This window comes from Thunnus thynnus, chromosome 21, assembly GCF_963924715.1.
Source record: "Thunnus thynnus chromosome 21, fThuThy2.1, whole genome shotgun sequence".
Taxonomy (NCBI): domain Eukaryota; kingdom Metazoa; phylum Chordata; class Actinopteri; order Scombriformes; family Scombridae; genus Thunnus; species Thunnus thynnus.
Window position 1 is genome coordinate 23,279,262 of NC_089537.1, and position 13,297 is coordinate 23,292,558.

The 13,297-nt window shown below is 36.5% G+C and overlaps 1 protein-coding gene across 1 annotated transcript; it reads left to right on the forward strand.

Moving 5' to 3' along the window:
• Positions 1-3,184: 3,184 nt before the first annotated feature.
• On the forward strand, positions 3,185-7,363 carry LOC137173580 (C-C chemokine receptor type 1-like). Its single transcript, XM_067578472.1, has 3 exons — positions 3,185-3,285; positions 3,636-3,838; positions 6,153-7,363. The coding sequence occupies exons 2-3, from the start codon at positions 3,663-3,665 to the stop codon at positions 7,009-7,011; spliced, it is 1,035 nt and encodes a 344-aa protein (XP_067434573.1). The 5' UTR covers positions 3,185-3,285; positions 3,636-3,662; the 3' UTR covers positions 7,012-7,363.
• The last annotated feature ends 5,934 nt before the right edge of the window (positions 7,364-13,297 follow it).

Here is a 13,297-nt window from a genome sequence, read left to right on the forward strand (position 1 = left end):
TATTTTTGATTTTATTGCACAAGATTTTATACTAAATACTAGAATTTTGAAATCAAATCAACTTTTACTTGCAACAGAATATTTTTACATTGTGGTATTGTTTTACTTAAAGCACTTCTACTACTATCTAAAAACTTTCGATCACAAAAAGTATGTATTAATTTGTGGCTAAAAATATTCCTTCTGTTCAAGTAAAGTGTGCTAAAACACTATAGTGTCTAGCTGTGTTAGGAAATAGAAATTATTGAGCCTTTTTTAAAAATGTAATTATATATTTGTGACCTTTTAAAAAAAAGATTTATGTATTTAGTAGTTAAATATATGTCATGGAGCAGAAGCTTGTGGATTTTACTTTCCATTTTTTCCAAAGTGGAGCTGATAACAGCACAGCACAGAACATGTCTGGACTAAATAAAATTCAATTTGATTTGATTTGATTTCATTTCCTTTAATTTAAAGGTTTTTTTAGGTTATAACCTTTATTTTATGGCATATGGTTACTTCATTTTCAACCAGTTGTGGCGGGTCATAGTGGTCAGGTAGCAGTTTTACCACTGTCAGCTCCTGAGGTCTTAAAGGGAACACACCTGAGGATGGTTACTCATTAGCCAGCCAAGTGGTGAGAATGGACCTTAAAAAACACCAGTAGTCAAGAGACAGGGAGAAGAGAAGGCTGGGGCATTCTGTTCTGAGTTGAAAGTGATAAGTTGACTGTGAGAAAACAGGAGGGAGAGGATTTGTGTTTGCCCCTCACTCCTCTGCTTTCTATTTGCCTGCAGGGAAGCATCACTGCCATGGAGCACCCCTAAGACTAAACCCTGGTCCGGGAAGAATTTCAGTTCTTTCAAGTCCCCTTCACCAACCCTCCCCATTACTCAATAAAGTTATGTTGTGTTTGAGTCTCATTCCTGTGTCGGAGTAGTGATTCACTTGGTTTAAAGCGCCCCAATTACCACTTACTTTCATGTGGCCTCCTGGACATATTCTTGTAGACCTCCGTCTACAACTCAGATTCATCTATAGCTATATATGGATTTGAAAAATTTGAAAAGAGCACCTAAGGGGATTTTTTGCAACTTTTTCCTCTAGGGTAATCACAAATGCATTTTGACAGGAAATCATACAATCATTTCTGAGGTGAATGGAAAGAGCATGTACAGAATCTCAGACATCATCAACACTCAGTTAATCTGAGGTTCAGGAAGAAGTCATGCTCAGGGTAATTTTTTTAATCAGTAAATTGTTATTTTCAGCTGAACTGGTTTTATGTTCCTTCACCTCAACAGTGAAGCTCAAAAACGATCTGAGACAAATGTAGATGTGAATGTTTATTAGAGGGTCTGTCATTTCTAAACTTTTTGTTAAAAACAGCAGCATGATATTAATTTGTCCCCACAGAGATGATTAAAAGCTGAGAAGATTAAACCTGAATGACTCCAAGGTGAGGATCAGGTTTCCTTTCAGCAGCCAGGTGTGTTGAGAACAAGTTTCTATCAGAAGCCAGTGGTGGGAGTGTGTGTGGCACAACCTGATCTCATAGAAATATGTGAAATGACCACAAGCAATGTCAATGGAAAGTCAATTAGGATCCACATGAGGTAAACACATGAATGCCCTGGTTCAAAAATGTCACATGATGGGCAGTGGTTAATGTTGTTTTTTAGTTTAGAACATTTTATTTTATTGTTATTTTTATTGTCATTTGACTGAATTTATTACAGTGCCTGAGTTACAATTGTTGTTCTTTAAAAACATTGTATAGTGTGTGATATAACTGTCATTTTGATATAATGAGGTAGGTTTGAAGGAATAACAGAGCTTCAGCTGTGTCAAATAGATTGTCCCCTTTACTTTACATTATTAAAAATGCAATTATATTCCTCTAATAATGATATCATTATTATTATCTTAAAAAAATAAAATGATGAATTTGTTAAATGTGCTCACCCGTGGCTAATGTGACTTGCTTTATTGGCAATTTGCATAGATTTCAGTTTGATATGATATGATCACATGAATCCAACATTATCTGTGTTAAATAAATATTTGCGGTTGCCTCTACATCGTTGCAAGGCCACTGATTCTTGTAAAACACATGCTGGGATACTTTTTTCAGGTTAAAAGTAGAGTAGCGTTTCACAGGACAATCCTTTCTTTTTCTTTTCTGTGATACATTTGTAGGAAATGTTTAGTGATAGCAACATTTCAGTTAAAAAGAAAAACTGTTGGGGAAATGGGTGCTGTGAATGACGCTGTTGTAGTGATATTGAAATGTATGTTATGCTACATTTACCATGTAAATAATGATAGTGGATGTAATTCAGCAGTCTTTCTTAGAGCTCAGCCTCTATCTGTTTGTACCATCTGCATGCCCTGCTATTACTGAATTGAATACTGGCTTTAATGCCAGCAGTCTTTGAGAATTTACAGTATATGTGCAGCAGTCACACACATACTTTCACATATAAAAGTCAACACATCCTCATAATTAAACAATCACATTGGTCGATTGTACCATCCAATCCAGAGCGACCCATAGGAGCGTTTTCTAATATGCTGCTTTCCAAAACCGTTACAAATCACTGTTAAAAAATAATGACGTTTTATGGTGTGACAACGCTGTGGTTAAGGTCTGGTTAGGTTTGGGCACAAAAACCACTTGGTTAGGGTTAGAGAAAAGGGAAAAAAACACAGGCACTGACCAAATAACAGCCATCAGCCTGTTCACCAAACTCATCCTCCAAAAACTAGAAAAAGTTTTACAGGATAGAACTTGTCCCCTTCACTCCAAATTCAGTCGCAACAGCAACCTGACCCGAGGAAAGAGACTTCTACAAAGAAAACTCAAAACAAATAGATACAAGAACTCTTTTATTCATCAAGCCATCATCTTGTATAACATGCAGGTCTGATTAATAGGTCGCTTAGCTGGTCATTGCACTCTTACACTTTTATATCAAATTTGATTTTACTGATTTTGGATTGACTGTTTTTTTTTTTACGCGATGAGTAACAGCTTGGATTTCATTCGCACTACACCTGGAAGTCTATTTTCTTTCATTTTTGGGAACGTCAATGATTGTGTGTTGTAGTTATTGTTTAGTGATTGACCTACACTCACTGTGCCTGAATGCACACACACATGCACACAGACACACACTTTTCTGGTACTTCCTTCCCCTAGCTGGCTGACTTATCATGGAGTGACTTGAGCTGAGCTGTGAGTCAGACAGTTCTGGTCCTCAGAGTCAGACAACAAGGAGAAGCTCCTCTGCTGGCCAGGCGGTAAGTCAGCTCAGCTCAGCCTGATCCTCATTCCCACAAACATCTGATTTGAGCTCCTTGGAGGTTCTCAGTTAAAGGGATTGTTTTCTAGTTCTCCTTATTTGCATGCTTTACAGAGGCATGTACATAGAATTTAATAGCTCTTATATACTAAGTAAGTATCTTTCCCAAGGACACATCGGCATGTGGACTGGAGGAGCCGGGAATCGAACCGCCGATCTTTCGATTAGTGGAAAACCTGCTCTACCTCCTGAGCCACAGCCGCTACAATATATTTTCAAAAATTTGATAATATTTAGAATTTTAATTTCATACTGACTGCATCGTTGCATGTGTTGTGTTTCTGACAGATTTCCCTGCTAACATTTGAGGAGAAGATGGAATCAACAACTCCTGATTATAACTATACTTATGACGATGATGATGAGAAGCCGGTTGGACCATGTAATCGGGACAGTGACAACTTACTGGGAGCTCAACTGTCCACCATTTACTACTTCATGTTTCTCTTCAGTCTCTTTGGCAACGGGCTGGTACTGGTCATCATCCATCGGTGAGTAGACAAACAAAACTCTCAAATTCAAACAAATTATTGGTTTAGTAGTTTAAAGCAATTTGTTAAAAATACAACTGTAGCAACTGGTACAGATCTGATACATTGTTAGGAGAGTGAACAGTGAGACTGATACTAATGAGATAAAATTATAAACAGTAGTGCTGGATTATAGTCACTTGTGTATGTGTTGGCAGTTTGACTCAAGTATGCAAATGTGGACCCTGCCACTGACAATTAAAACTACTTTATAGACAGGTTACTAAATGTAAATGCATTGAATGGCTGTTGCTCAAAAATGCAGGTCAAAAGCAGCATCAAAAATGGGGTTTGAGTTCATTAAAATCATAAAGATGATAATTTTAAGAAATACAGAATGTAGAAAAAAGTATTATTCTCATCAATTTAGTTAAAGTTCGATACATAATATTTACATGCATTTTAGATGTATGTTTTTACAACTTAGTATTTTAATGCAAGTGAATCACCATTTTAGCCATTTCCTACAGTCACTGATGTAAAGTAGGTAGACAGAATATTTGAACACCCCCAAGTACAATGCTATAAAATTTAACAGCGACACAAACTACAACCTCCAAAATGACCATGAAGTTCAATCAATACCTCTTAAAAATTATAACCTTCATGAAAGTACAATGTAGAGCTGTTGTATTAAATCATACTACAATACAAAATAAATTGGTAACTGAGAGTAAAATGACATACATGTTGATAGATGATTTTATCAATGTTGTAAGATATTTCGGAGGCAGAATAGACAGAGTACATATCAGGTTGGGGCACTGGTTTTAGACCAGTGGGGGGACCGGTGGATTTGAATGGAGATGTCATCAGGTTGACAGAAAGAAAGACAGACTGGGAGAGTATCAGACAATGAAGTAATGTAAGTAGCTTCTTATTCTTGTGCCCACTGGGAGAGGAATATTGTAGCTATTCAGTAGGTAAAGTTCCTCTCTCCAAGACCCCTAAGAATTCCTCTACTCTGTCACTGTCTACACCACTGCTCTCTCTCTACCTTTGTGAGCAAGCCACTGTGAACATATTTCTGATGTTCATGGAAACATAAATGAGATGAACTCCATAAAGTCTCCTTGGGTCTTGGACTGGTCTTGGAACAATGTGATGATAATCAATAAAAAGAGCCAGGTATGACAGTGGAGTGTTTGGGGAAGGCTTGCCGTATATATGTGCAAGTAAGATATTTCAGAGGTTCTCTATTTAAAAATTGAGAGACATGAAATTTGTTATGTTAATCTTATTATGGTAGTGATTAACAACATTGTCTCCTAAAAATTTGATTCATTTTATACTTTTTGTACAAACATAACCTTTGTCTGGATAAACTCAGTTTGGTTAAGATTAGGTGCTAACCAAGAGCCATGCTAGCACATGACATTGTTGATTTTAAGCAAGTATAATGTTTACTATGGCCACCACCTTAATTTACATTGCTAACATGTGCTATTTAGCATTGAACACAAACAACAGCTGAGGATGATGAGAGTGTCATTAGTTTTGAGGTGTTTGGTCAAAAAATGAAGTACTGGTCAAATTGAAATACTAACTTGTTGGCACTAGATTCCCACACACAGACTACTGTATATCTGGGTGGCACTCTCAGGCAGATTCATTTCATGCATTTTCAACTTTGATGCCAAATTTGTCAAGGCACATTACTTATCATATTAAACATCCACATTACTGAGCTGGCTGTGCACATCCTATTTTGAAATGTAGACCAGAGCAGAAGTGTTGCACTCAATCCTGCAAAGCTGCACAATGTGCACAAGTCATCAATACATTATCAATAACAGGCACTGATATACTGAAATGTTCAAACACCCTTCATGGATCAAAACTAATCTCTTAATCTCTATGCAAACCAGTCCTGGAAACAAAGTTAAAAATAGTCTTGACAATTTAAATAAATGCCTGATTACGAAATGTCATTTTCCTGGAGATGTTCTTCTCAAAGGTTCTAGGCAGTACAAGAAGCTAGCTCACTCACCACAAAAACAAAAAACTGAACTGAGAGAATTGTGTAACATTGAATGAGTGAACTTCCTCTATTTCAGGATTTTGCAGTATGACCTGTCAATCAATAGATTTCAAAGCAGTTTATCTAGTTGACACGCTTTACTTAAATTGATGCTAAAGATGTTCAGATTTACTTTACTGCCACCAACCAATCCATAGTTTGGAAGTTATTGCGAAATATTACTGTTAAAAATGCTTGTGTGACCCATAGTCTCTGTTTTTTCTACATTTAACGGTTTAAATGGCTACTTGTTAGGTTTGAGAAGCTGACCACTGTGACCAACATCTTGCTGCTGAACCTAGTGGTGTCCTCCCTGATCTTCATGAGCAGTCTTCCCTTCTTGGGAGTCTACAAGCAGCTCTCCAACTGGATCTTTGGCAAAGTAATGTGCAAGATTGTAGGCAGTGTCTACTACCTGGGTTTCTACAGTTCTGTCCTGTTTCTAACTCTCCTGACATTCGACCGACACCTTGCTGTCGTTTACTCCATGGGTGGGTCACAGGTGAGGAATCAACGCTATGCGCTGCTCTCCTGTGCTGTGGTGTGGCTGGTCAGTGGTCTGGCGTGCATCCCACAGATGATTCTCCACACAACTTTTATTCATCATATGACCAACAAAACACTCTGTCAGGAACATCCTGGTTACTTGACATTTGTTGATGCAGACAAGCTGAGAGATTCTAGATTTTATCTTCAACTTTTCCTTTTCTTGCTCTTTCCTCTGATTGTTATTGTGTACTGCTACATTAGGATTGCTATCACTGTCATATCATCCAAGATAGTTACCAAGTTCAAGACAGTCAGGCTGATATTTATCATTGTCCTGTTGTTTTTTATATGCTGGACCCCATTCAATGTTGTACAACTATTACCTGATGAAGACCTGTCCTGTGAGGAATTACAGAAGAGGGGTTATGCACTTCAAGTCACTCGTGACATTGCCTACATTTACTTCTGCATCAGTCCCATCTTCTATACATTTGTTGGGAGAAAATTCCAGAGCTACTTCAGACAGCTGCTGGTGAAACGCTTCCCAGGGTTAAAGAAGCATATTTCTGTCAGTCAGGTCAGCAGAACTAGTATGTCCACAAAAAGTACACAAAATGAATTATAGGGATGGGGACCCCTTTGTATCTCAGGCCTGCCATGTGTTCAACACACCATGGTTTTATAAGCAACTGAAGGAAGTATGTTAAGGTGGAAAGCAATGACATGAGTAGGGATATCATTTTGCCTATAGCAGAAGTAAAGCCAAAATATAAACCATAACAACATCCATATGTCAGTTAGTTATGTCGCTAATTTCACCTTTCTTAAGCAGGTGAGAACATGTTTTGAAAGTTTGTTGTCCAGCCCAAAACAAAGCTGCTACCTCTTCATCATGACCATGCCATCATGACATATGTAAATGTGGACAGAAGAGGTATGTTTAGCTCAGCTACAGGGAAAGAGATGGATCCCTACAGAAAAGCACACCATTCCTTCTTTGTATATACAGTATTTACAGACTTTTTTCAACTATTTGAGCTTGATTCTCCTGTGATTTTTAAGGTCCTGTGATTTTTAAGGTTTCATCAAGGTTCATTTACAAACTAGTTTGGGAGACCTTCTGTCCTCTAGTGGTCAGAAGTTGATAAATAACACTTTACATTTAAAGTTAATGCCTAAGGGTTGCTGGGTCCTGGTTGTGGTTATGGTTAAATAATCAGCATCTGCCATAATCCCATCTTCTAAGTATTCACACCTGTGCCTGTATATATGTCAGATCACACTTAGTTATGCACCACAGTGCCACAATCATGATTTATTTCATATACACTGTTCCCTCATGATGTTGCAAATTTTGCACCCAATATTACAGTTAACTGCATCACCTTTGTGTGACAGAATGTAAAAGTTGGGCTGTTGAACAAAGTTAAGGATCCATAGTTTCTTAATCCTTACATCGTTGAGCAAATGTTAAAACTCTTTGTAAAGGACTATTGGATGTTATACAAAAAGTGTTTTGCTCTGTATTTTCGCCATACAGCCTAAACTCTCATTTTTAATGGTTATCTGTATCTCTCACAGCTTTTCATGACTTCACTTAATTTGGATCCTCACTAAAATGTCAGTATAGTTTGGAAAAAAAAAAGGCTGATTAAGTATAAGAATTTACATTATGATAAGAGCACTTTGTTGAACACCAGACAGTGGAGCTTTAGCTGCATCCAAATAAAGTCCAAAACAATGAATCAAGCATGTATAATCATTGTCCAGTCATTTTCCATGCCTGTAAGTATATCTGCTCTGATTTTGGTTTGGTTGGTTCAATCTTGTGTTGTTTATGTGTTTTTTTGTGTTTCTAATGCATCATGTCCTTATTAATCATGTTGATGATATTTTAAAGTGATTATTCATTCTTTGTCAAGTTTCATATAAAGCACGTTTTATTTAGAAATAAAACAGTGAAAAAGCAGCACCAAAAAAGGGAGTTAAACATTTAATGGTTTGTTGGTTTTTGTTTGGTTTGTGTGTTCTCTAAATCTAAACTATTTGATTAAATCAACCCTTTTCTTCACGTCACACATATTTCCAGAATATATGTACATACCTTTTCAAAACATCCCTTTTACTGAAAACATTCTTTTCAGAAAGCAACTATCAAGGATTTGAGTAGAAGTTTAAATACAAATACATGTTTCTCATGTCCATGTTCAAAAGAGGACAAGACTGATTACATTGCTGATCTGGACAGTTTCCTCCACATAACCAAGAATTGAAGTTCAGAGCTAAAAATGTTGTCATGAAGAAAATTGGCTCAGGGGAGCAGACCTGGACATATTTTTATCTTCTGCATAAAGCCTAGTGTTGATGTCTCTGTTGAAAGGATTCAGCTAACGTTCATCTTGAGTGAGGTTGAAAAACAGCAGAGGAGGGTTGCTGGTCCAAATCCCCTGACAGAGATCTGAGTGTGGATGAGTAAGTGAGCATCGATCTCCTTTCTCTCTCATTTAAGATGGTTAATGTGCATTTAGAACGACTTTTACTGTGCAAATGCCCCACTAGCTCAGTTCATGCATGTGAACTCACTGAACCTGCCCCACCAACGTGATCTCACAGAAATATGTGAAATGACCACAATGTCTTAACACTGTCTGCCTTAACACATTACATGCCGATACCACTGAAACAATGCCAATGGAAAGTTAATTAGGATCTTTTGTCGTGTTGCCCTGGTTTAACAACATAACACAATGGGCGCTGGTTAATGTTGTTTTCTAGTTTAGAAAACTTTATTTTATTGTTATTTTTATTGTCATTTGACTGAATTTATTATAGTGCCTGAGTTACAATTTTTGTTCTCTAAAAATATATAGAATTCAGTTTGATATGATATGATCGCATGAATCCAACATCATCTGTGTTAAATAAATATTTGTGGTTGCCTCTACATCGTTGAAAGGCTGATTTTTTTTTCAAATGTATTTTCTTTCGTATTATTATTATTATTATTATTATTATTATTATTATTATTATTATTATTATTATTAACAATAAGTGATGGATCAGAAGAAGATCAATATTTATAGATTCAGTCATTACCATGGCAACGTCACAGTACACACGCTGGCATAATAAAGTCTGAAGTTCTGAATCTGAATCTAAAAACTGTCATAAAAAAAGTCCCTTATGCAATTTTCTACAGAAGTACAACAATTGTGCAACTGGCCCGGTCACAAACTGCTATGCTATGTGAAAGCTATCAGATGCGTTGTCACAGCAACAATCTTTCACAACATATCTGTGTTAATCATCACAGTAACACTTGAGCAGAAGTGACATTTTAATTTTACCATGAAATACAGCAGCAAGAATGGCAGTTTCACTTTAATGAATTCAGAGATTATTTCATAAAGGTAAAAATTATATTTCATACATTCAAGATGTTAAGACTTGACAATGGGATTCCAGCTCTTTCTGTATGAAGGCCAGATGGGCATTACTGAGCAGTATTGTCCATATCAGTGACATGATTTAGCACAATGACTGCAGTGAACTCTAAACACGTTTGTTCCCCAGGACACAGATCAGGTAAGAAAAAAGATCCAGAAGATGCAAACTGAGAAAAATAAACCCCATCATGACTTCAAAGGAACCTTTTTTTTTTTTTTTTTCATTTTTGCACTATTTTCAAAATGGTCCTCACACTTGACTCAAAACTCCGCTTGCTGTCCATTTCAGTCTTTGACTGTCAGGTTTGGTGCTGACTTCCTGAAGTCAACAACATTTCTTGATTTTATTAACATTCTACTCAAAAAGGACTCTTTAGAGTATGTGACATGGATGTGAAAAAACCAAGTGTTTTAGTTGCTTAACCACAGTCAGCCCAAACCATGATTTACCTAACTTTAACCATCTGACACTTTTGCCATGTTCAGACTAACACTGTGTTGTGCCTACACAGAAAGTGTATCAGCCATGTTTTTCAATTGTGTGTCTCACGCATGTCTGTCTGACAGAACAGATACGCTTCTATTTTAACAGCTGTCTACACGCGATGAGTAACAGCTTGCATTTCATTCGCACTACACCTGGAAGTTTATTTTCTTTCATTTTCGGGAACGACAATGATTGTGTGTTGTAGTTATTGTTTAGTGATTGACCTACACTCACTGTGCCTGAACACACGCACACAGACACACGCTTTTCTGGTACTCCTTCCCCTTGCTGGCTGACTTATATGGAGTAACTTCAGCTGAGCTGTGAGTCAGACATTTTTGGTTGGAAATTATTGGTTTAGTAGTTTAAGGTTTAAAGCAATTAGAGGTAGCAAATGTACAATTTGTAAACTTGAAAAATACACACAATCCTTACTATATATATTTATATATATATACCCGTGAATTACGGTGTAATTGAAATAGTCTACAAAGAGTAAATTAAAGTTGTAATCCTCACAATTTAGCATCAATTGTGATTTAATACTACAGATCCCAGAATTCTCTAGGGGCAGCAAACACTAGTGAAGCAACTACTTTGTTAAAAATACAATTGTAGCAATTGCTACAGCTCTGATACATTGTTAGGAGAGTGAACAGTGAGGCTGATACTAATGAGATAATTTTATAAACAGTAGTGCTGGATTATAGTCACTTGTGTATGTGTTGGCAGTTTGACTCAAGTGCGCAAATGTTAACCCCGCCACTGACAATTAAAACTACTTTATAGACAGGTTACTAAATGTAAATGCATTGAATGGCTGTTGCTCAAAAATGCAGGTCAAAAGCAGCATCAAAAACTGGGGTTTGAGTTCATTAAAATCATAAAGATGATAATTTTAAGAAATACAGAATGTAGAAAAAAGTATTATTCTCATCAATTTAGTTAAAGTTCGATACATAATATTTACATTTTACAACTTAGTATTTTAATGCAAGTGAATCACCATTTTAGCCATTTCCTACAGTCACTGATGTAAAGTAGGTAGACAGAATATCTGAACACCCCCAAGTACAATGCTATAAAATTTAGCAGCAACACAAACTACAACCTCCAAAATGACCATGAAGTTCAATCAATACCTCTTAAAAAATCATAACCTACATGAATGTAGAGCTGTTGTATTAAATCATACTACAATACATAATAACTGGCAACTGAGAGTAAAATGACATACATGTTGATAGATGATTTTATCAATGTTGTAAGATACTTCGGAGGCAGAATAGACAGAGTACATATCAGGTTGGGGCACTGGTTTTAGACCAGTGGGGGGACCGGTGGATTTGAATGGAGATGTCATCAGGTTGACAGAAAGAAAGACAGACTGGGAGAGTATCAGACAATGAAGTAATGTAAGTAGCTTCTTATTCTTGTGCCCACTGGGAGAGGAATATTGTAGCTATTCAGTAGGTAAAGTTCCTCTCTCCAAGACCCCTAAGAATTCCTCTACTCTGTCACTGTCTACACCACTGCTCTCTCTCTACCTTTGTGAGCAAGCAACTGTGAACATATTTCTGATGTTCATGGAAACACAAATGAGATGAACTCCATAAAGTCTCCTTGGGTCTTGGACTGTAGGAATGTTTATAATACAGTATATTACAGAGAGTTGAAGAGATGTTATGTCAACTGCATGCTGACAAAGGTGAGAGCTCAAGAAAAGTAAAGAACCTATTTCTAATTCGATATCTATGGGACCATTCATAGCTCAGAAATTACAAATGAAATCTCTAAACTAGCCTCATTTTCTTTTATCACAAAGCTTCGTTGAAATTAGTGATGTTTCAGTTTAACATTCTTCTGGATTCAAAAGCCAATTAACAAAAATCAACAGTTTCAGTGCAGTTTTTTCAACCACAGGCAGAATTGGAATAAAATGAAATCAATATCATTATTGGTCCTTGCATTAACCTCTGTAAATGATATACAATCACTTATGATGCACAAAAGCTTAGAAAGAAAAAAAAGTAAGAAAATAGCTCAATAACAACAATGTGATGATAATCAATAAAAAGAGCCAGGTATGATAGTGGAGTGTTTGGGGTAGGCTTGCCATATATATGTGCAAGTAAGATATTTGAGAGGTTCTCTATTTAAAAATTGAGAGACATGACATTTGTTATGTTAATCTTATTATGGTAGTGATTAACAACATTTTCTCCTTTGATTCATTTTATACTTTTGGTAGAAACATAACCTTTGTCTGGATAAACTCAATTTGGTTAAGATTAGGTGCTAACCAAGAGTCATGCTAGCACATGACATTGCTGATGTTAAGCAAGTGTAATGTTTACCATGGTCACCACCTTAATTTACATTGCTAACATGTGCTATTCAGCATTGAACACAAAGAAAGTACTGGTCAAATTGAAATACTAACTTGTTGGCACTAGATTCCCACACACAGACTACTGTATATCTGGGTGGCACTCTCAGGCAGATTCATTTCATGCATTTTCAACTTTGATGCCAAATTTGTCAAGGCACATTACTTATCATATTAAACATCCACATTACTGAGCTGGCTGTGCACATCCTATTTTGAAATGTAGACCAGAGCAGAAATGTTGCACTCAATCCTGCAAAGCTGCACAATGTGTCATTTTCCTGGAGATGTTATTCTCAAAGGTTCTAGGTTATGCAGTGGCATCAAGGTCAAATTTTAGGCAATTACAGGCAGTACAACAAGCTAGCTCGCTCACCACAAAAACAAAAAACTGAACTGAGAGAATTGTGTAACGTTGAATGAGCTGAACTTCCTCTATTTCAGGACTCTGTCAATCAGCAGATTTCAAAGCAGTTTATCTAGTTGTCACACTTCACTAAAATTGATGCTAAAGATGTTCAGATTTACTTCACTGCCACCAACCAAACCACAGTTTGGAAATTATTGTGAAATATTACTGTCAAAAATG